The sequence below is a fragment of the Myotis yumanensis genome, unplaced genomic scaffold, assembly GCF_028538775.1.
Source record: "Myotis yumanensis isolate MYYU_CA2020_CCGP unplaced genomic scaffold, mMyoYum1.0.hap1 SCAF_8, whole genome shotgun sequence".
In the NCBI taxonomy this organism is placed as follows: Eukaryota; Metazoa; Chordata; class Mammalia; order Chiroptera; family Vespertilionidae; genus Myotis; species Myotis yumanensis.
The window spans coordinates 83,042,266-83,062,485 of NW_027223759.1; the positions used below are offsets into that span (position 1 = coordinate 83,042,266).

The 20,220-nt window shown below is 44.5% G+C and overlaps 1 protein-coding gene across 3 annotated transcripts in view; it reads right to left on the minus strand.

Moving 5' to 3' along the window:
* Positions 1–12,010: 12,010 nt before the first annotated feature.
* The window catches only part of CCDC93 (coiled-coil domain containing 93), an 87,752-nt gene continuing 79,542 nt past the window's right edge, over positions 12,011–20,220 (minus strand). For all 3 annotated transcript variants that reach the window (XM_070423118.1, XM_070423117.1, XM_070423116.1), the window contains exon 24: positions 12,011–18,195. In XM_070423118.1, coding sequence (XP_070279219.1) covers positions 18,142–18,195 — 54 coding nt within the window. In that variant the 3' untranslated portion in view covers positions 12,011–18,141. The remainder of the gene's footprint in view (positions 18,196–20,220) is intronic.

Below are 20,220 nucleotides of genomic sequence, written 5' to 3' on the forward strand. Positions count from 1 at the left end.
CAGGCCTCCCTCCCCTCCCCCTCATTAAGTGGCAGAGGGATTTTGTAGCATAAAATAGGAACGTCAAACTATAATTAGAAAGTGTTGTGAAAGGGCGAGGGCTATGCCCTCCATCTTTCCCCGGATCCTCCATTTTTGGGCAGCAGCCATGTGCTCAGCAAGGAGCTTCTTCCCGGAAGCCCAAGCCTCTGCTAGTCACACCTAGGATTTCTTTAAACTAACCAATGATAATCAAGGGAAGTGCGCGCCATAGATATGACCACATCCTGTGTAACAAGACACTGACTTGTGCCTTGCCAATCGGCAGGGCCCACAGTCCTCTCTCCTCCCCTTACTATAAAACCCCTTTCCCCACAGAGCTGGCTCTCTCTGCCCCCTGCTGCTGCATCAGCGAGTGTGGTGGACGGGGAGCCGAGCTAGCTCGAATAAAGACTCTTATGCTTTTACATCAGACACGGCTGGCTCCCTGGTGGTCTTTTGGGGATCCTGAAATCTGGGCATAACACAAATAACTTGGCATTTCTGGCGGAGGGAGTGGGGGCAGATCTTTGCTTCTGTACCATAAGGGAGAGCAGCTGTGAGAGAGTTTCCCATTACTTCATTGTACTGACTTGTATGTGTAATAAAAATACTTTTGAAGCATTCATTTCCAGTTCAGAATCATTCATGTGTGTGTATACATGCAAATCAATAAACCACTCTACCTACCTACCTATCCACCTAACCTACCTATCTATTCAAAACACATACACACACACACACACACACCCTACAGAAGGGGAAAATGCCTGTTGTGGAACTAAAAAAAAATACCACTACCAAAACCGCCCACCCCCCAAAAAAACCTGTCATGGTGAACCTTGGCCTTCCTGTTTTTATTAAATATATGTATGTGTGTAAGAATCCAGGCACCAGGGCGAGCGGGCACCTAGACTAAATCATCTCGGCCACAGTCTAACTGATTTTGCAAGTGGGCTGGATGCCTACTAATTAGGCTTTCTAATTTTACAAAAAACAGTCCTCTCTGGCTTACCTGGTGGCTAAGATGTGGAGACCTTCTCTAAGCTGACAACCTGGAGGCAGTGGGGCAGGTAGGTATGTACTTCTCAATCATATGACCTTCTTAGTCACCCGTTTTTTTTAAGGACTACAGCTCAAGCTACTGGGGATTTTCCCTTCCAGGTATGCTACTGATCTTATTCCCTATACCTCCTTTTCTGAAATACACGATCAGGAAAACATTTTAAGAGGAATATTTATTGGCCACCATGTGCAGCTATACCAGGTATTGGCCATAAGTGGGTTAGATACCCATGTGTAAACCAATTCCTGGCAAAGAGAAATAGGATTCCCATGACTGTTTTAGAACAGCTGTCATGATTCCTCTCCTGGGGCCAGACACAGTCACCCGAGCTGGACAAAATCAGATCTGCTGATAAGGGTGTCGTCTCCCCCCCTCCCCCCTCCGCCCCTCCAGAGGTCTCCACGCAGGACAGGCACAACTTCTGGAGAATATTAACAGCTCCCCTTGGACCATGGCTCAAGGTACCATCTCCACCTTTTATTTTTTAATAGTTTTTACAATTGATTTTAGAGAGTGGAAGGGAGAGGGAGAGAAACACCAGTGAGAGAAACACTGATGGGTTGTCCCCTATGTGCTCTCTACTGGGGATCAAGCCCGAAACCCAGGCGTGTGCCGACTGGGAATCGAACCAGTGACTTCTCTGTGTATGGGACAACGCTCAACCACTTTAGCAACACCGGTCAGCCCCATCTCTACCTTTTGAACCCCCAAAGCCAGAACTGTGCTATGGTCCTCATGAGAGACAACCCCGTAGCAGCCTTAGTCTGTTCCCAGAGCATAGCCACTTCACAATCCATTCCCCCACTTTCCCCCTCCCCACAACACATTTCCACACAATCAGAGCAGAACCATCCTCACTGCTTCGTCTCCCCAAAGCTGTCCCACCAGAAGAGGACAGCCCTCTTTTCACAACCCTGTTTCCTCCAAGACTCAAGAAAAGGCGAGCTTAACTACTTTTGGCTCAAGGGCTCTCTTAAGAAAAGCAGATTTATTAAATGAGAATCTGTACTTATTTCTATTTTTTAAAAAGTAAGCCAAATCTGAGAACTTTATTTTTGAGTAGATAATACATGTACATAGTACAAAATTCAAAAGGTACAAAAGGTCTACAGTGAACAGTAATTCCCGCCTTCTTCCCAGAAGCAGCCCAGGCCACCAGGTACCTGCGTGTTCCCCAGAGAGCTCTTAGGCATATGCACACAGGTGTGATTGATACACATTTGTGTGTTGTGTGTGGATACTGATGCACACACATACACCCACAGGCATACGTTTTTCTCCACCCCCTTCCTCTTTTTATAAACTAACACTAGTGAGTGTACTATGAACCTCTTCCCTCCTCTTAACCAGGCATCCTGGGGCTCATTCCATGGCAGTACATACAGAGTGGCTTGTTCTTTCAATATTCCATTGTGTGGAGTCGCCATAATTTAATTAACCGTTGCCTTATGATGGTGGTAGATTCCAACTTTTTGCTATTAGAAACAATGCTGCACACAGGAAAAATTCTTGGAAGTAGCACTGCTGGCTGGAAAGGTTTGTGCACTTGGACTTCTGAGAGATATGGTGATTTGCCCTCCAGAGGTTGTACAACTAATGCTCCTGCCAACACCGTTTCTGAGTGCTGCTTTCCAAGGCTTGGTTTTTGTGGCTGAGTCAGTTCAACCAGACAAGTTACCTTTAGATCCATGACACACTTTGAGCCAGAACACACTCCTGGTCTAATCTCTGACATGAGTGTGCTCCCCTTCCCCCTCCGCCCCCCTCCCCCACTTGCATGGGGAGAAAAAACATCTGTAACAGGTAAATATGAAACCTCCGACACTTTTTTCTCCCCAACCTTCAGGGTAAGAATAAAACAAATACTCTGAGATTCTCTAAAGCAGCTCAACAAGTTGTCTCCCTGTTTTCAAACTAAGCATAAATTAGACGGAAGGTTAAAAATCTAAACTTTGCTAATGCAGGGATGCCAAGATGCAATTTGAAGAAGCTATTTTATCCAACCAAAACTTCCCGACTCTCCAGACTAGCCAGATGCTGAAAGACTACTGCAGTGAGTGACGCAGGCCAGGTCCCTGCTTGTGTGGCTCTTACCCTCCAGAGGGAGGGGAGGCAACAGCTCTTACAAAAAGGACTATGATGCAAACACTGCCAGCAAGTGCCACCTAGACAGACAGCAGGGAAAGGACAGAATGTGATCAGGCCTGAAGCCTGACACTGAATGATTTGTATGAGCATCAGGTGGCCAGGAAAAGCCGCTGCCCACAGCTTTGGAGGGAGAGCAGTCCAGGTGTGGCAAAAGCAAGGGCAATGCCATGGACAGGCATGCGCTTAGCGTGTTTGAGGCACTGATGTAGGCTGGCATGGAGAACCCACAGTAACCCCACGTCCAACAGGCTGCAGACCAGCTACTAAACCTCTGCCAATGTTTTTACATGTTTATTGTTATTCTAAGGACAGACCATGGTAACATCCCGTATGTAGCATTTTTAGCTTATCACCATGAGCTGTATGAAGGAACGCTCTGAACGGAGGATCAGAAGGTGCATCACACAAGGCACATGCCTTGTAATTGTTAGAACTCGTTGCCAGTGCAAGGAGGCAGGCGGGGGGCACAGGCTGCTCACCAACAGACCAACGGACCAACAGATGGGACTGGCAGCTGCCCAGGCTGCGAGGCCCGAAAGTGGCAGAGGCTGTGGTGGCTCAGGGTGAACAGACTCTTAGAGGACTTTTTAGCAACTTCCACTATGTGATACCCAAGTGGGACCAGAGGCTTCCTTTTTGTCCCTTCGTTTTAGCCTTGGAGCAACCACCACCTAATTTCTGAATATAAAGAAGAAAGGAAGCCCAAAAAGACTTCTGAAGTAGACGTTTTAAGGAGGCTTCCCAGCATACACCTGGCAATGATGACTCATGGCCCACATCAGACACCAAGAATGTCGTGAAACCACGCTTAGCAAAGCTAACTGCTATTCAGCAATTCAAGAAAAACACAGAAGCCAAATAGGGCATTGTGAGACCAGAGAACAGGACCTCATATGAGGACAATAATTTTCATAATGAAAATGAAGATGTGGTTGGAAACGTTCCCAACACATTAAAAAAAGTCCAGGGCTTTTCTCATCCTCCCTTCCCATCACTTGAACCTCTTCTAAAAGCTTCTTTCACATCTTCAACAGTTGTTGGTCTTACAAAGAAAGAAGTGACTTTTGAGGAGGAACCAAGATGGCCACGTAGGTGAATGCCGGTACTCACTGCCTCCCACAGCCACAATAAAATTACAGCTAAAATACAGAACAACCATCATTCACAGAACCGCCTGGAAGCTGGCTAAGTGGAAGTCCTACAACTAGAGAAGAAGAAAGCACACTGAGACTGGTAGGAGGGGCGGAGGCACAGGAGGGGCTGGTCCAGCACCCACGTGTGCTGCTTTTTTAATCAGGAGGAACATGGTCTCTGTGGAGGCCGCCCGTGAGGAGCAAGGGGTTCCAACCCCAAACCAGACCCCCAGTCCAGGGTTTCAAAGCTGGAAAGAGAAGTACCTGAAACTTCGGGCTGTAAAAACCAGCAGGGATTTTGGCTGAGGGACACCAAGGCTGCTGGAGACCCAGGTGTTCCTCTTAAAGGGCTGGCGCACAAACTTTCTTAGACGCCCAGCACTGGGCAGCTTTGAGGGACCCAGACACATACGGGGAGAAGCAGGATTGTCTAGCATTGGGGCAGGAACTCGGGGGAGGCTTTCTCCCAGACTGGGGTGCTCATAAGGGGTCACTGTTCCTGTGCTGGGACTGCCCCTGCCGCAGTGCTGACTGGCAGCCATGTCTGAGTTTCCAACAGCATGGCCCACACTGTTCCCTCTGCCCTGATGATTCCCTGAGACCCCACCCCATCCAATTTATAGCCCTACCCCAGCTGTTTGCAGCAGCTTTTTCATATGAATGGCCTGTCCTGGCTCAGGCTTCAGACTTTCCTAAAATCTCTCAAACAAGTTGTAGCTAGTGTCAGTGTGCCCCAAACCTATCAATAAAAGGCCCAAGACTGGGCACTAGCACCAGCCTGCCTTGATTCACAGCTGGGTCTTGTCTGGGTATTTCCAAACCCAATACAAATAGCAGGCATCTGCAGATCTCTGTAGCTCCTGCCGGGTGGCCCCAGGCAGTGGCTGACCTTGCACCTCCCTGGAGGCCCCAGAGCCAGTGCACCTGGTGGACAGCTTCAGACCATACCAGATTACAACTCTACACATCCACAAGTGACACACTCAAGGGGAAGACTCAGTGAGAATCAAGGCCCCACTGAAGCAAGCCCTGCTCCACAGGGGTGTCTCCTGCACAGCAGCTCTTCTGCTGTAGTTGCAGCTGCTCCTCACAGCCAATTGGTCTGGAGGTCAAGTACTCCCAGTGACACCAACAGCAATCAAGGCTCAACTACAAAAAGACTGTGCACACAACCCACACAGAGGCGTACCTAGAGTGCCCAGCTCAGGTGACTGGGGAGGCTGAGTCACTGAGCTCTACAGGACACCTACTACACAAAGACACTCTACCAATTCCAGAAGACATAGCAGTTCTACCCAATACATAGAAACAAACACAGGGAACCAGTCAAAATGCAGAGACAAAGAAACATGTCACAAATCAAAGAAATGGAAGCAAGCAAACTATTGGATACAGAATTTACAACCACAGTTATAATGTTACTCAAGGGACTCAGTGAGACTTTCAAGGAAGGATCTTAGTGAGAATGTCAAAGACACGAAAAAGGGCCAGTCAGAAATTAAGCATACACTAACTGAAATAAAGGATAATTTATAGTTATTCAACAGTATAGTAGAGGATCCCAAGAATCAAATGAACGATTTGGAAGAGGAAGAAAAAAAAACATCCAATCAAAAGAGCAAAAAGAAAAAAGAATCCAAAATTTTGAAGATAGTGTAAGGAGCCGCTGGGACAACTTCAACCGTACCAACGTTAGCATAATGGGGGTGCCAGAAGAAGAGAGAAAGCAAGATATTGAAAATCTATTTGAAGACATAATGACATGAAACTTCCCCTACCTGGTGAAAGAAATAGACTTACAAGCCCAGGAAACACAGAGAGTCCCAAACAAGAGGAGCCTAAAGAGACCCACTCCAAGACTGTGGAGGGCCCCCTGCCAGGGAAGGCACCATGGGCTTTCTTTTAAGTTCATGTTGACTGAACCCAAGATGTAGGCACAGCCTTGTCTTGGGGGCATATCTAACCAAGAGGTGAGAATGCCTCAATCCCACTCTTCAAAGCCCAGGTGCCAGGGAATGGGTTTTTATTATGTAAATCCAGTCAAGCACCAGGAATGAATGCGATTCCGGCCCACCCGGAAGTGGCCTAAGCTACAAGAATGCACACAATCCTTTTATTTACCCTTAGTAAAACTTCCTGATATTTGGCTACAAATAAAAGTTGCTGCCCTGGCTCTGGGCTCTGTTCATCTACCAGAGGGCAGACGCCACACCTTTTCCCTCTATTTCTGTCTCAGTCTCGTTTTTCATTCTTCCTTAACCCTTGTCGTGTTCTACTCAAGATTCATGAACCCCCGAGTTCTCTCTTTTGGCGCTGGTAGTGGTAAGAGAGAACGTACCCCCAGATCTGGCCGCCACGAACAGGGATCCTGAACACTGGATGCAGTTAACACATTGGATTCGGGAAACATATTTATACGTTTTACGTTGACTGGTAAACACAATCTTCCAGTGAGTTTTCCAGTATTTGTCTGTTTAAAATTTAAGAAAAATAATTCAGTATACATTTTATAGTAAATCACAAAAAGTTTCATTGAAAAAAAATATGTAAAACTAAAGTTATCGTAATTTTACTGAATGTTGTTATTTGTGCAAAAAATTAAGCAAAAACGGCCCGCATACAATTTAAGGACCATGAGGGTCATGTTCCCGGAAGGCACGCGCATATTTAAGGTAAGTGGGGGGAGTGTAGTAGTTTTTTTTAACTGGGTGTAAAACTTGGGAAATTCAGGGACTCGGGAAAGAAGTCTCTACTCTAAATGTGAGCTTTAAAAGCTACAGCATGTCCTCTTAAGTTCTGTGTCTTGTGTGTATTATCGCTTCATCTGCTTGTTGTTTAGCTTAATCTGGTCTTTAAAAGCACGCTGTTGATTTAATTGGAAATGGGAATTCAGCTAAATTACTGAGGTCTTTCTCCGGGGGAGAGCGGACACACATTGTCCCGCCTTCCCCCAGAGCCTGACTTAGAACTGTGTCTGGAATTTCTCTGCGATTGTCTGGACGGCAACTAGCCCAGAGAAAGTTATGCCAGGTAGTTTTGACGTGGCTTGGTATCCTCATGGTGCCGCAGAAGGATTAAAGATTTAGGAAAAATGGCGGAGGGGCTTCTCCGCGATTCCCAGACAAAGAAAGATGTCTTCTGAATCTCCTGCCCGAGCGGCACGGCACAGCCCAGGCCGAGGCAAGAGACAATGTGGTTAAATTGCATTTGAATTCCCCGCGCCTCCAGCAAACTTGCTGGCTTGTAATCACGCAGTTAAGGCTGTTCTCGAAAGATAGAAGTGTTGATCTAAATTTCCCTTATAAAATATCCTATCTAATAATAGCCAAAATGGTAATTGACCATACCTTTGCTACGCCTCCCATTGGCTAATCAGCTCGATATGCAAATTAACAGACAACAAAGATGGTTAATTTGCATATACCGGCTGGGAGCGTAGTAAGCCAGGCGGCCAAAAACAAGCTGGGCGGCTGAGGGAGGCGGGAATGAAACAACCCAGGCCGGGCGGCTGAGGGTCGCGGGAACAAACAACCCGGGCTGGGCGGCGGAGGGAGGCGAGAACAAAACAAGCCGGACATCCCCCGAGGGGTCCCAGACTGGGAGAGGGCACAGGCCTGGCTGAGGGACGCACTGCCCCCCCCCCCCCCCCCCCCGCCCAGTGCACAAATTGTTGTGCACTGGGCCTCTAGTCTACAGTATAAAATTGAATTTGTTTGTTGGATGTGTTTCGTATATCTTGAGATTTGTTTTGTATATTGTTTGTCTGAGTTCTGTCTTGCTATCAAAAAAGGATTGAAACTTTTAAGAATTTAAGATTAAAGTTAAGATTTAAGAAGTCATATAATTCTAGTGAATTTTCAATCTAAATCTAGTTAGAAAGGAGGATTAATTCTGCATTTTTAACCAAGTATAATGATAAGCAAGTTATCTTTTCTATCTGAAAAAAGGGCTTAAGCAGCCGCCATCCTGGCCGCATGGCACGTGGCTCCCCTGGGGGCCTCCATCTTGGCTGAATGGTTTGCGGCTGCCCCCAGGAAAGCCATCTTGAAACAGCAAAGCCCTGCCCCTCCCTTTGAATTAGCCAATCGCAAAAGGAATGTTTGCTTACTGCCTGCTCCTCTTATGTGCTTACATATGTTAATTGTGGGAATTTCACTCCCTATGCTAGCAGAATTGCTAAATCTTTTTTAGGCAGAATGGAATTTCAGAGGCTGAGTTAAAGGCGGAGTTTTGAGCAAAGTTTTTAAAAGTGAAGTTTTGGGATAGAAGCCCCGAGAGTGGGACCGCATGCATGCCTCACGAATCAACAGTGTAGATTTACTACGTTTTCTCAATAAAGATGCTTATTTTGATTGCTTAATAAATTAGCTTTTAAAATATAATTAAGGTCTCATATAATTTCAGTTATATGACAGACCAATGTTTTGAGCAGTTAGCTTTAATAAAGGCCAGCAACAGAAGCTCGCATTTCTTAAAAGCTTCCAGATAAAAATGTTCTTTAAAGGTACAGGATAAACTGAAGAATGTTATTCAGGCATTGAATCTAATCATTAATAGCAGTCACCATGAATACTAAAGGAAAGTCATTTAATGTGACTACATAACCTAGTAGTATTAAATGTCTTTTAAATTCTCTGAAGGTGACCACAGCTTTGCAGCTTCTGTGCCCTTGGGGGCAAGGCAGCAAGAAAATGGGCGGGCAGTAGGTGTGTTCTCCCAACAGTTTCTCTGACATTCACGGTATATCATAAAAATTCAGTGGCCAGATTGAAAGTAATTAATTTTGTGTTCAAGACCAAGTCTTTGGTGTTAAAAACCGGTTTAAGTTTTTTAATAATCTTTAAATTGAATATATTTGACAGCTTTTCTAAATGTAATACTTCAAGAATGTAACTGAAGGGCAGATTTTGTAGCACCCCAAAGGGCCCTGGGATGATGCAAAAAGATTTATTCCTTCTCCCTAAAAAGAAATAACTAAATTAGACCAATGCAATATACTTGAGGTTGCATGAAGAAACTCTGCCAAATAAATTTTAAAAAATTAATAGCAATGTTCTATTTAAATATAAATGCCTTGAATGTCATGAAAGTTTTTAGTCTACTTCAGAAAAAATTTATGCAGAACCAAGTTTCAAACAGGATATTTTCAGAGGGGTAGCATGTGTCCGTCCAGTCAGACACCACGCAAGCCAAGAGTCAGGATCCCCCGGAGGGGCATCTACCAGTGATGCTCTGGGTATTTGCTTTTCACAGATTGGAAGTTTATGAATTATTTTCAATGCTCAATACAATGTTTGAAATAAGCTATGTGCCTCATTTTAAAATCTTACATATTATTTATTCTTTATATGCTAAAATTATAATTGAATTCAAGTAAAGTCTAGGAAAGTTACTGGGACTACCCATGATCCCTCTGTATATGCAAATAAGCCAAAGGGGATACTCTTTAAAAATAAAATTCTAAGTTTAATAAAAAGGAGAAATTTAAAAATTTTGAAATCTCGCCGAAACCGGTTTGGCTCGGTGGATAGAGCGTCGGCCTGCGGACTGAAAGGTCCCAGGTTCGATTCCGGTCAGGGGCATGTACCTGGGTTGCGGGCACATCCCCGGTAGGGGATGTGCAGGGGGCAGCTGATCGATGTTTCTCTCTCATCGATGTTTCTGACTCTCTATCTCTCTCCCTTCCTCTCTGTAAAAAATCAATAAAATATATTTTGAAAAAAAAAAAAAAAATTTTGAAATCTCTTATGCTAATATTTACAGAGTAAGCTAAAATTATTATTCAAGCCTTAAATTTAATCATAAATAGTGATATAACCATTCAGTCACATGACTCAGTATCCAAGCAGCAGCCCTGTAGATTGCTTGGTATAATAAAGACAAAGGTTTTTTTAGATTGAAAATTCTCTAGGTGTGGCCTGGAAGTTACTCTGGAAGAAAATAAAGAGAGGTTTCCTTCAAGCATCTGAGGGACTGTAATTAAAAATCAATATATTAGGCCTAATATAGAAAGGTAAATAACTTGTGTTTTTGCCTCCCTGAATATAGCTAGTGTAAAGTTACTCAAAAATTAATAGCAGAAATTTAATTAATGTCATTTATTGCCCATAACTTAGGACAAATAAAGTTAAATAATAAACTTTATTTCAAATTAATTTAAATTGGCTAATTGAAATAAATGAATATTGAAGAAAACTTAATTGTACTGTAAAGAAAACTGTTCCTGAAGTATTAACTAAAATTTTTATTGATGGTTCAAAAATTGCTTAACATGCTATGTATCCAAAGCAGTCATCTTTCTGTGCAAAGAATTAAATCTAAAGTTATCAAGACTGCATTAATTTTTTTCAAAAGCCTCTTTATATTATTTTAATACAAAATAGGGGAATAGTAGAATAATCTCCTGTAAGGAAATTACATTAAGCCTAAATTACAAGATTGTTACTCTAAAATTAACTTTCACTTGTAACGCCGATGGCAAGACACCCATGAAAACACACATGGTGTCAAAATAAGCCAAAGGAAAATTGTTTGGGCAAAAATTAAAAGGATCCCAAGTCTAATTTATAAAAAAGATTCCTTTATTAACGTTTGGTCAAGAATATGTTTGTATATTTCCAGAAAACTCCTCCAAGCCCATGTGGATTCCTATAACAACAGATCCCAGAAACTCAAGGCCCACTCAGATATGATGTAACTTCCTGTTACTTCGAGTATAAATAAACATCCCACCAGTGTGGGAGGGCGCTCTGTTCATCCATCAGAGGGCAGACGCCACACCCAGGCCCAGCTTATCCCTCTATTTCTGTCTCAGTTTTGTTTTTCATTCTTCCTTAACCCTCGTGGTGTTCTACTCAAGATTCATGAACCCCTGCGTTCTCTCTTTTGGCGCTGGTTGTGGGAAGAGAGAACGTACTCCCATACAAGACACATTATAATTAAACTGCCAAAAGTTAAAGACAAAGAGAGAATCTTAAAAGCAGCAAGAGAAAAGCAGTTAGTTACTTACATGGGAGCACACATACAACCATCAGCTGATTTCTCAAAAGAAACTTTCCAGGCCAGAAGGGAGTGGCAAGAAATATTAAAAGTGAGAATAGCAAGGACCTTTACTCTACCCAGCAAAGCTATCATTTAGAATTGAAGGTCAGATAAAGAGCTTCACAGACAAGAAAAAGCTAAAGGAGTACATCACCACCAAACCAGCATTACATGAAATGTTGAAGAATATTCTTCAAGAAGAGAAAAGGTAAAAATATGAACAATAAAATGGCAATAAATACTGATCTATCAACAACTGAATCTAAAAATCAAAATAGATGAATAAGAAATCTAACGAACAAAATAAACTGATGAATAAAATAGAATTGGAGGCATGGAAACATGGAACAGACTGACGAATCTCAGAGGGAAGGGGAGAGAGGGGGTGGGAAGAGATTAATCGAAGAACTTATATACATACTAGTATATGCATTACCTATGGACACAGACAATAAGGTGGTAAAGGCCTGGGGTGGGGCAGGAACCGGGTGGAGGGGGGCAATAGAGGGAAAAAAGAGGGACATCTGTAATACTCTCAACATTAAATATTTTTAAAAAAAGGAAGGAAAGAAGGAAGGAAGGAAGGGAGGGAGGGAGGGAGGGAGGGAAGGAAGGAGCAACAAAGCCAGCAACTGGAAAACAAGAAGATGGTATTGATACTACTGATACCATAAGAGCAAACAAATGACAATTTGACTTATGTTGATGTAGCACACAAAAATAACAGAAGTTGTAAAATGTCAGCATTAAGATTAGAGGAAGACAGAATCACCTTGGGATTCTGACAGTTTGCTGTAAGTCTTCCACAGAAGTATGTTCAGCATTTATTTAAAGCTGCAGATAAAAGAGAAAAATATATATGAAATGCACAAGTGAAAGATGTGTGTTTTATACAGAACCTCAGTTCTTTTTTTTTTTTTTTTTTTTTTAATATATTTTATTGATTTTTTACAGAGAGGAAGGGAGAGAGAGATAGAGAGTTAGAAACATCGATGAGAGAGAAACATCGACCAGCTGCCTCCTGCACATCTCCCACTGGGGATGTGCCCGCAACCCAGGTACATGCCCTTGACCGGAATCGAACCTGGGACCTTTCAGTCCGCAGGCCGACGCTCTATCCACTGAGCCAAACCGGTTTCGGCCAGAACCTCAGTTCTTGAACTTACTTCATTTCGGAAGGCTATTTGAAAATCAAATCAATTTTTTTCCCATTAGAAATAATGTAAATTGAATTAATTATGTTCCAAACCCCCATAGGATTCCGTTTTAACCTTTCTTATGTATAGTACATATTTAATGAGGTTTAGCTGTAAACTGACTCATATTCGCTCATTCTTCCCTTTGTCACCTGAGATACATATAACTGATCATACAGGTATCAGCATGAAAGGGTGGTCAGGTTGAGAAGTGAATTATCTGAGATAGGAGATGTTTGAGGACCAAGGTTTGACTGTACCTTCTTGTATGAGTGGATCAAGAAACTTTAAGATGGCTAAATTAGAGGATACAAGAAATCCCCACATTGATTCTCCTGAAAAATATCCTCACCTGAAAACAAAAAAACATGCCCCATGAAACGACAGGGAAAATCTCCATTTAAAGAACTAAATGAAATAGAGGCAAGAAATCCATCAGATACAGAGTTTAAAACAATGGTTATAAACATGTGCAAGGAACTTAGGGGAAGAGTGGATGATCTCAGTAAGAATTTAAAGAGAAGGTAAGCATTAAAAAAAGGACATAGAAACCATAAAAAAAAGTCAGAAATTAAGAATACAATACCTGAAATGAAGAACACACTAGAAGGAATCCAACACCAGGTTAGATGAAGCAGAGGACTGAATTAGCAAGTTAGAAGTTAAGGTAGTAGAAAATACCCAATCAGAGCAGCAAAGAGAAAAACAGTATTTTAAAAAATGAGGGTAGTTTAAGGGACCTCTGGGAAAACAAGTGTAACAACATCCACATCACAGAAGTACCAGAAAAAGAAGAGAGCAAGGGATTGAGAACCTATCTATATATATAAAGAGGTGATATGCTAATTGGTCCTAACAGTGTCCCAGTTACAACCACTAAGGAGGAGGCTGTTTGCGTATGTGTGGCGTTGCTCCTGGAGACAAGGTGGAAGTGGGGAGGCGCCCAGAGGAGGCCCATGCCTGGGTGGGTGGGGGGTGAGAGCCCGTAGCGCTCCCCTCACCAGTCCTTTGCCACCCACCGCTCACATTCAGAGTGCCCCGCCACTCACCTGCCTGGGGAAGGAGCACAGGCAGCAGGCGGGAGGTTTCCAAGCTCTCCTCCGGCACCATGACTGGGCGGAGCTGCCGCATTGCTCCAGAGACAGGGAGGAAGCAAGGAGGTGCCTGGAGAAGGCGGGACCAGTCCAAGGCAACTCAAGGGACTGAGGGCGGGGCTTGAAGCGGCCAGAGAAGGCCAGAGGGGTTGGGGGGCTGGGCCAGGCACGCTGGAGCTCTGCGTGGAGAGGTTTGGGTGTCAAGGCAAGGCGGCGGGTGGGTGGGCAGGTTGCGCGATTTTGCACATGGGCTCCTAGTTTGAAGAAATAATGATTGAAAACTTCCCTCATCTGGTGAAAGAAAGAGAAACACCAATCCAGAAGCACAGAGAGTACCCCCCAAAAGTGAAAAGGCAACCTACTGAATGGAAGAAGATATTTGCTAATGATACACCTGAAAATGAGTTAATATCCAAAATTTATAAAGAACTCATACCACTCAATACACACACAAAAATTCCAATTAAAAAATGGGCAGAGGATCTGAACAGACACTTCTCCACGGAGGACATACAGATAACCAATAGACATATGAAAAAAATGCTTGATGTCTCTACTCATCAGAGGAATGCAAATTAAAACCACATTGATCTATCACCTCACCTGTCCGAAGGGCTATCATCAATAAATCAATCAACAACAAGTGTTGGCAAGTATGTGGAGAAAAGGGAACCCTTGTGTACTGTTGTTGGAATGCAGATTGGTGCAGCCACTGTGGAAAACAGTATGGAGTTTCTTCAAAAAATTAAAAGCAAAGCTGCCTAATGACCCAGCAATACCACTTCAGGGTATGTATCCAAAAAAATCCAAAACATTAATTCGAAATATATGCACCTCTATATTCACTGTAACGCTATTTACAATAGCCAAGATACAGAAGCAACCTAAATGCCCATCATTAGATGAGCAAATAAAAAAGTTGTGGTATATTTACACATGGGATATTACTCAGCCATAAAAAAATAAAATAAAATCTTACCATTTTTGACAGTATGGTAAGATTTATTTCTTGGATGGACCTAGAAGGTATAATGCTAAGTGAAATGTGTGTCAGAGAAAGACAAATGCCACATTTCACTTATGTGTGGAATCTAAAACAAAATAAACAAAATTGAAACAGACTCATAGATACAGAGAACAGATTGACAGTTGTCAGAGAGGGAAACTGGGTGAAAAAGGTGAAGGGGAATTAAGAAGTACAAATTGGTAGTTACAAAATAGTCACAGGGATGTAAAGTACAGTCAATACTACTGTATAACTGTGTATGGTGCCAGGTGGGTACTGGAAATATCAGGGAAAATACTTTAAAGTATATGGTTGTTTAACCACTATACTGTATACATGAAACTAATACAAGATAATATAGAATGCAAACAGTAATGTAAAAATCCTATATAATAAAAGGCCAATATGCAAATTGACCGAATGGCGGAATGACTGGTCACTATGACGCACACTGACCACTAGGGGGCAGACACTCAATGCAGCAGCTGCCCCATGGTGGTCAGTGTCCTCCCACAGGGGGAGCACCGCTCAGCCAGAAGCCGGGCTCACGGCTGATGAGTGCAGTGGTGGTGGTGGAAGCCTCACCCACCTCTGAGGCAGTTGGACATCCCCCGAGGGCTCCCGGACTGCAAGAAGGCACAGGCCAGCTGAGGGATGCTCCCCGCCCCCCCCCCAGGTGCATGAATTTTGTGCACCAGGGCCTTTAGTAAAATTATAAAGATTTATTTCTAGAATATCTAGTTCCCTCTTACACTGATCATTAGTCACCTGCAGAGAGGACAAGATGGCCAGCTGAGGTGACAGAAATCAAGGAGGACCAGGTTTACAGACCACTCCTTACTGTCCAAAGTGCCCTTTCAGGAAAGTTTGCCTTGGTCACTAAATAATGAGGGCCATCGATGTTATAGCCAGAGGCCACTTTGTGAGGTAGTAAGAGGGCTGCCTGAGGCCTTCTCCCAGGCCTTGCTCCTGGTTTCAGGAGGTCCCAAGAGCTAAGGTGTTTGCTAGGGAGAACTTCCTCAGCCTGGGCCAGTCCCTCTGCCTCCTGGTTCTGCTGGCAGGACCCAGCTACCCAGAGAACAGGGACTACAAACCAGAACCCAGTTAAAAGCACAGGCTCCCAACTCTAATAAGATCTTAGTCCCGACAAACTTGGAATCTACGCTCCCTGTAAAAAAAGTAAGACAATTCATGTGTAACTGTAGCAGTTGCTCCCTAATGCTGGGAACCTTCCTTGAGAGTGCTAGTAGCTGACCCCAGTGACCATGGGAGACTGAACCCAGGCCAAGAACAGTAAGAGATATGTCCCAAGTGTCTCCCCAGATGCCTCTTCTAGTTTGTCCTGCTCACAGCAGCTTCAATTCTGGTTTAAGCCAAAGCAGCTACATGTATTGCATGAGACACATGTGGGAATAGGGGAGCTCCCAGCCCAGAGGCTGGCTGAGAACCCTAGGGCATGGGTGGCCCTGGACAGTGCATGCTTGCTGGGGAAATCTCATTCCTCCAATGCACATGTTTCATAAAAGCCACTTAAGGATGCTTCCCCTCTTCTTTCTTATCTCTGGGAAGCATGTGGGCTTGGCAGAATCCCCAGCCATACAGGGAAGGATGTGGTCCTGAAAGAAACCCCTGCTGGCTTCTGAAATCATGGGCCTGGGGCACCTCCTCAGCCCCTAAGGCCTGAGTGTAAAGCACACTTAATGTCCCGTTACTCACAAAGGTACCATCTATTCTGTAAGTCAACTGTACAAACATGGAATTCTCTAGACTGGCTTCTGCTGATTCAAAATGTGTTCAAGGACTGGAAACTAATTTATTATTTGTATTAGGCCTTGTAGGTGACAAAAAAGGGAGGTCTACTGAGACCTCCCTGCACCAAAACCAAACCAAACCAAATAAAACTCTTCAGAAACACAGCCCAACATAGACGTCCCCACTTTGGATAGGTCATACCATACTTTTCCCAACAACACAGAGAGGTGGCCTACAGTAACCCCAGAATGTCACCCACTACTCTTCCCTACCACCTTCTGACAAATATCTGAATAATCTCTAACTCCTCAAAAAGTTGTCAATTAGGGAGGTCTACAAACTGACGGTATGTGTGCAAGGTTTATGCAAAATAAAGTGCAAACCGCACACTGGGGCTTCCTGAACTTGACTGAGCTGCCGATTGCTGGGGCCGGGGCAGGAGCAGTGTCTAGTTTGGCCTGCTCATTTCCAGAGGATCAAGTCAACTCTTCAGCCTTCCTTTCAAGGCCCTCCAAAGGCTGGTCCTATTCCATATTTCTGGACTGGTCTCTAAAGCCTCTTGCACAGAGACCAGCCCATCCAATGCTCTTCCAGCATGCCTAGTACTCTCCCATACCCTCTGGAATGTTTAGTCAGAATCATATCTTTATCCAAAACGGCCTTCCCTCCTGTTTGTGCCTATTAAAATGGTGTGACCCATTCATATGCAGCCCAGAGCCTGGCTCCGCCACGAGTCTCCTGGATCTCTGCACACCTCACTGCTCTTTCTCCTGACATCAGCTCACTGCCTGTCACTCTGCGATTTATCACGTCCTGCCCTGGACTGCAGCGAATAGTGTGTCTCCTCTCAGGGCTCAGACCATGGCCCTTCCACAGTGTAAGGCACGAGGAGTGAGGGGATGCACAAGGCCATCCACATGTTGCTATAACTGAAATGAGAACTAGAGCATGAAAAGATGTCATTCTTATTTAAGTCCTCAATGTGAGGCCAGTTTTCAATGCTTGGTGAAATGAACTTGAGTAGTAAGTAAGGATTAAACCAATAGCAGACACTGAGTTTTCTTTCTAGTTAGCACACCATGAAGCCTGCTGGGTGGCAATAGGAGGACCCAGGAACAAAAGGCACCACAGGCAAGGGAAGGGCTCAAGTGACCAGCACTCCCATGGGTTGCTCACTCAGCTGTAAAGCCTTTGTTTACTAAAGTAAATCCAAGGTGGCCAAGCTCTGGGGTCATGCAGCTGTATCTGCTCTCTGGCCCACTTGCTGGGTGCCCGACTGTAGGGACTGTGTTTGATACTTCCATCTCCCTCAATGCTTACTTGTCAGCGGTTGTTCAATTAATACTTGCTGAACAAATGAATTTCTCTTTATTCAGAGTCCATACAGGTACCTTCATATGTGCAAAGTTACTGGAGAAATACAAGTTGAATCGACACAGAGAACAAATACTGCCCACACTTCTGCAGAGGATGAGTGTTATCTAAGCCACAATGTTTACACTGTCTGATTCCATCAACGACCATCACAGAGTTGGAATGAAGCCAACAGGAGAGAGAAAATATCCAGGGTGTGGAAATCATTACACCTGCATCTCTCTACCGTAGCGTTCTGAACCATCTCATGATCTTGTAGCTGATACATGGCGTTCACAATAAATCAATGATGTCCGATGATGGCTGGGAGTTTTCAGGAGGCCTTGGCTTTCATCTTGGACAGCAGCACCTCGTTCCTGCGGCCCTCCTGGAGGGGAAGCAGAGAGAGTGTGTACAGAAAGGCGGTGGCTACATTAGCACCCATGTGAGGCCCAGATGGTCTTGCTATCCTTCCCCCAGTCCCACGGGAGACAACTGCTGACCAACTAAACCAGCCTCCCACCATGTTGTCACCAGTGTGGTGAAGTTTCCCGGCGACAAGCTGACCTTCAATACCAAATTAGCTATGAGACAACCACTGTCTGCACTGTCAGATTGAAAACAGGATGACAAGACTAGGCACTGTCACTCCAAAAGACTTCCTGAAGCCTGTAAAACCTTCCAGGGGACAGAAGCTGAAAGCAGAGTTATGTGCCAATCCTGGATTACTACAGGCAGCAAGGAGAGAAGGGGAGGTCCTTGGAGACAGACTAAGGAGCACAGCAGGTGAAGCAGTAGCAAAGTTCTTACTCTGACAATAGTGAAGGTTAAGAATATCCTTAACTTGAAGACAGACAGAAACTCACAGAAGATGAGAAATATGCATCAGGGGACACCTTCCCCCTTAAGAATGAGCTGTGTGAGATCTATTACTGTATGTGCTGAGGGACATTAGTGAGGGAGGTCATTGGCCCCATCCCCTGCCTGTGTAACTGACATACAGTAGTATGAGGTCACCTCTGTATTATTTTATATTCCATTTTTCAGACATCTTCAAAGGCTTCTCACTGTGTCGTTCTGCCCTCTTGTTCCCACTGGCTTTCATAGCTCAGGACACATCCATCTGCTAGCAAAAATCTCCACCCCTTGCCCTGGCCAGTGTTTCCAAGTGGTTAGAGCACCGGCTGCACAGTGAAGGGTCTTGGGTTCGATTCCCAGTCAAGGGCACGTATGCTCCCGTGACACAGAAATAGAGAAAAATACTGTAAAAACACGACCATCTACTTGTTCTACCTGCGGTTCGCTCCCGCCCCAGTGGGGCTCTTTTGGGAGGCAATCAGTCCATGCTTCTCTCTCACATCGATGTCCCTCCCACCAGCCCCCTCCCCGGCCCCCCCTCCACTCTCTCTGAAAAGCAATGGGAAAAATACCCTCAGGAGATGATTAACAACAACAGCAACAAAATCTCCACCCCTTCTCTGGGCCATGTCACAAGGAGCTCTGCTTTAAATTGAGAGGTGAACATGGTAGTAGGAAGAGGCTGGAGAGGTTGTTGAGGTTGAGGGCCAGGCCTCTAGCAGCCATGCTTCCCTGGAGACCCATTAATGTGGAAGAAAAACTTCCTTTCACCCTTGAACCCTCTGCATACAAGACCCCAATGTCAGTGTTTCCATCTCCTCCTTGGGCCTAGGTGCTCCCAGCTCTCTGGAGGCCCTTTGCTCTTTCTGGCAGCATCATGGCTCACAGCCGCAACAGTGCTGTTTTCATTAAGACAAATGCCAGCTCACTGTAGGCTTTACACTCATCTCTCCCTCCGCGCCGAGGCCTAGCCAGGCTCTTGGACTGGGGTAAGGCGGACCTCTTCTGTCAGAAGCAAGGTGCTCAGACACTTCTTGAGCACATACTTTTGGAGGGGGAGCCAGTTAATTTTTCTTGGGGGTGGATACAGAAAAATGGTGAAGTTTTCCTTTCAAAAATTAGTTACTGAAATTTGCTTGGGAGAAAACCTTCCAGTTTCCCCACCTCCCAAATTAGGGAGGGGTAGAGATGGAACAAGAACAAGTAGATAGTTGTATTTTTATAGTACTTTTCGATACTTCTGTGTATTTTTTAAAATTCCCACAAAAGATAAAACAAAATAATGAATAAAGAAATTAGCTTTAATCTTCACGCACTTCACCTTCTAAAAATGAGGCAAAAACAACACAGAAGCCTGAACCCACTGCTGTGGCAGAGTCCCAGCAGGGGTGATTCTGTGCGTCATACCACACGGAGCGAAGCCTGAACTGTCAGGAGAGACATCCGGGCCATCACCCCGTGGGTGTGTGTACTGAGGAAGTCCCATGCAATCTACTAGGAGCCTTTTGGGAGACGACAGAATGACACTGTTTGACAGAAAGAGTCCTTTAGGCAT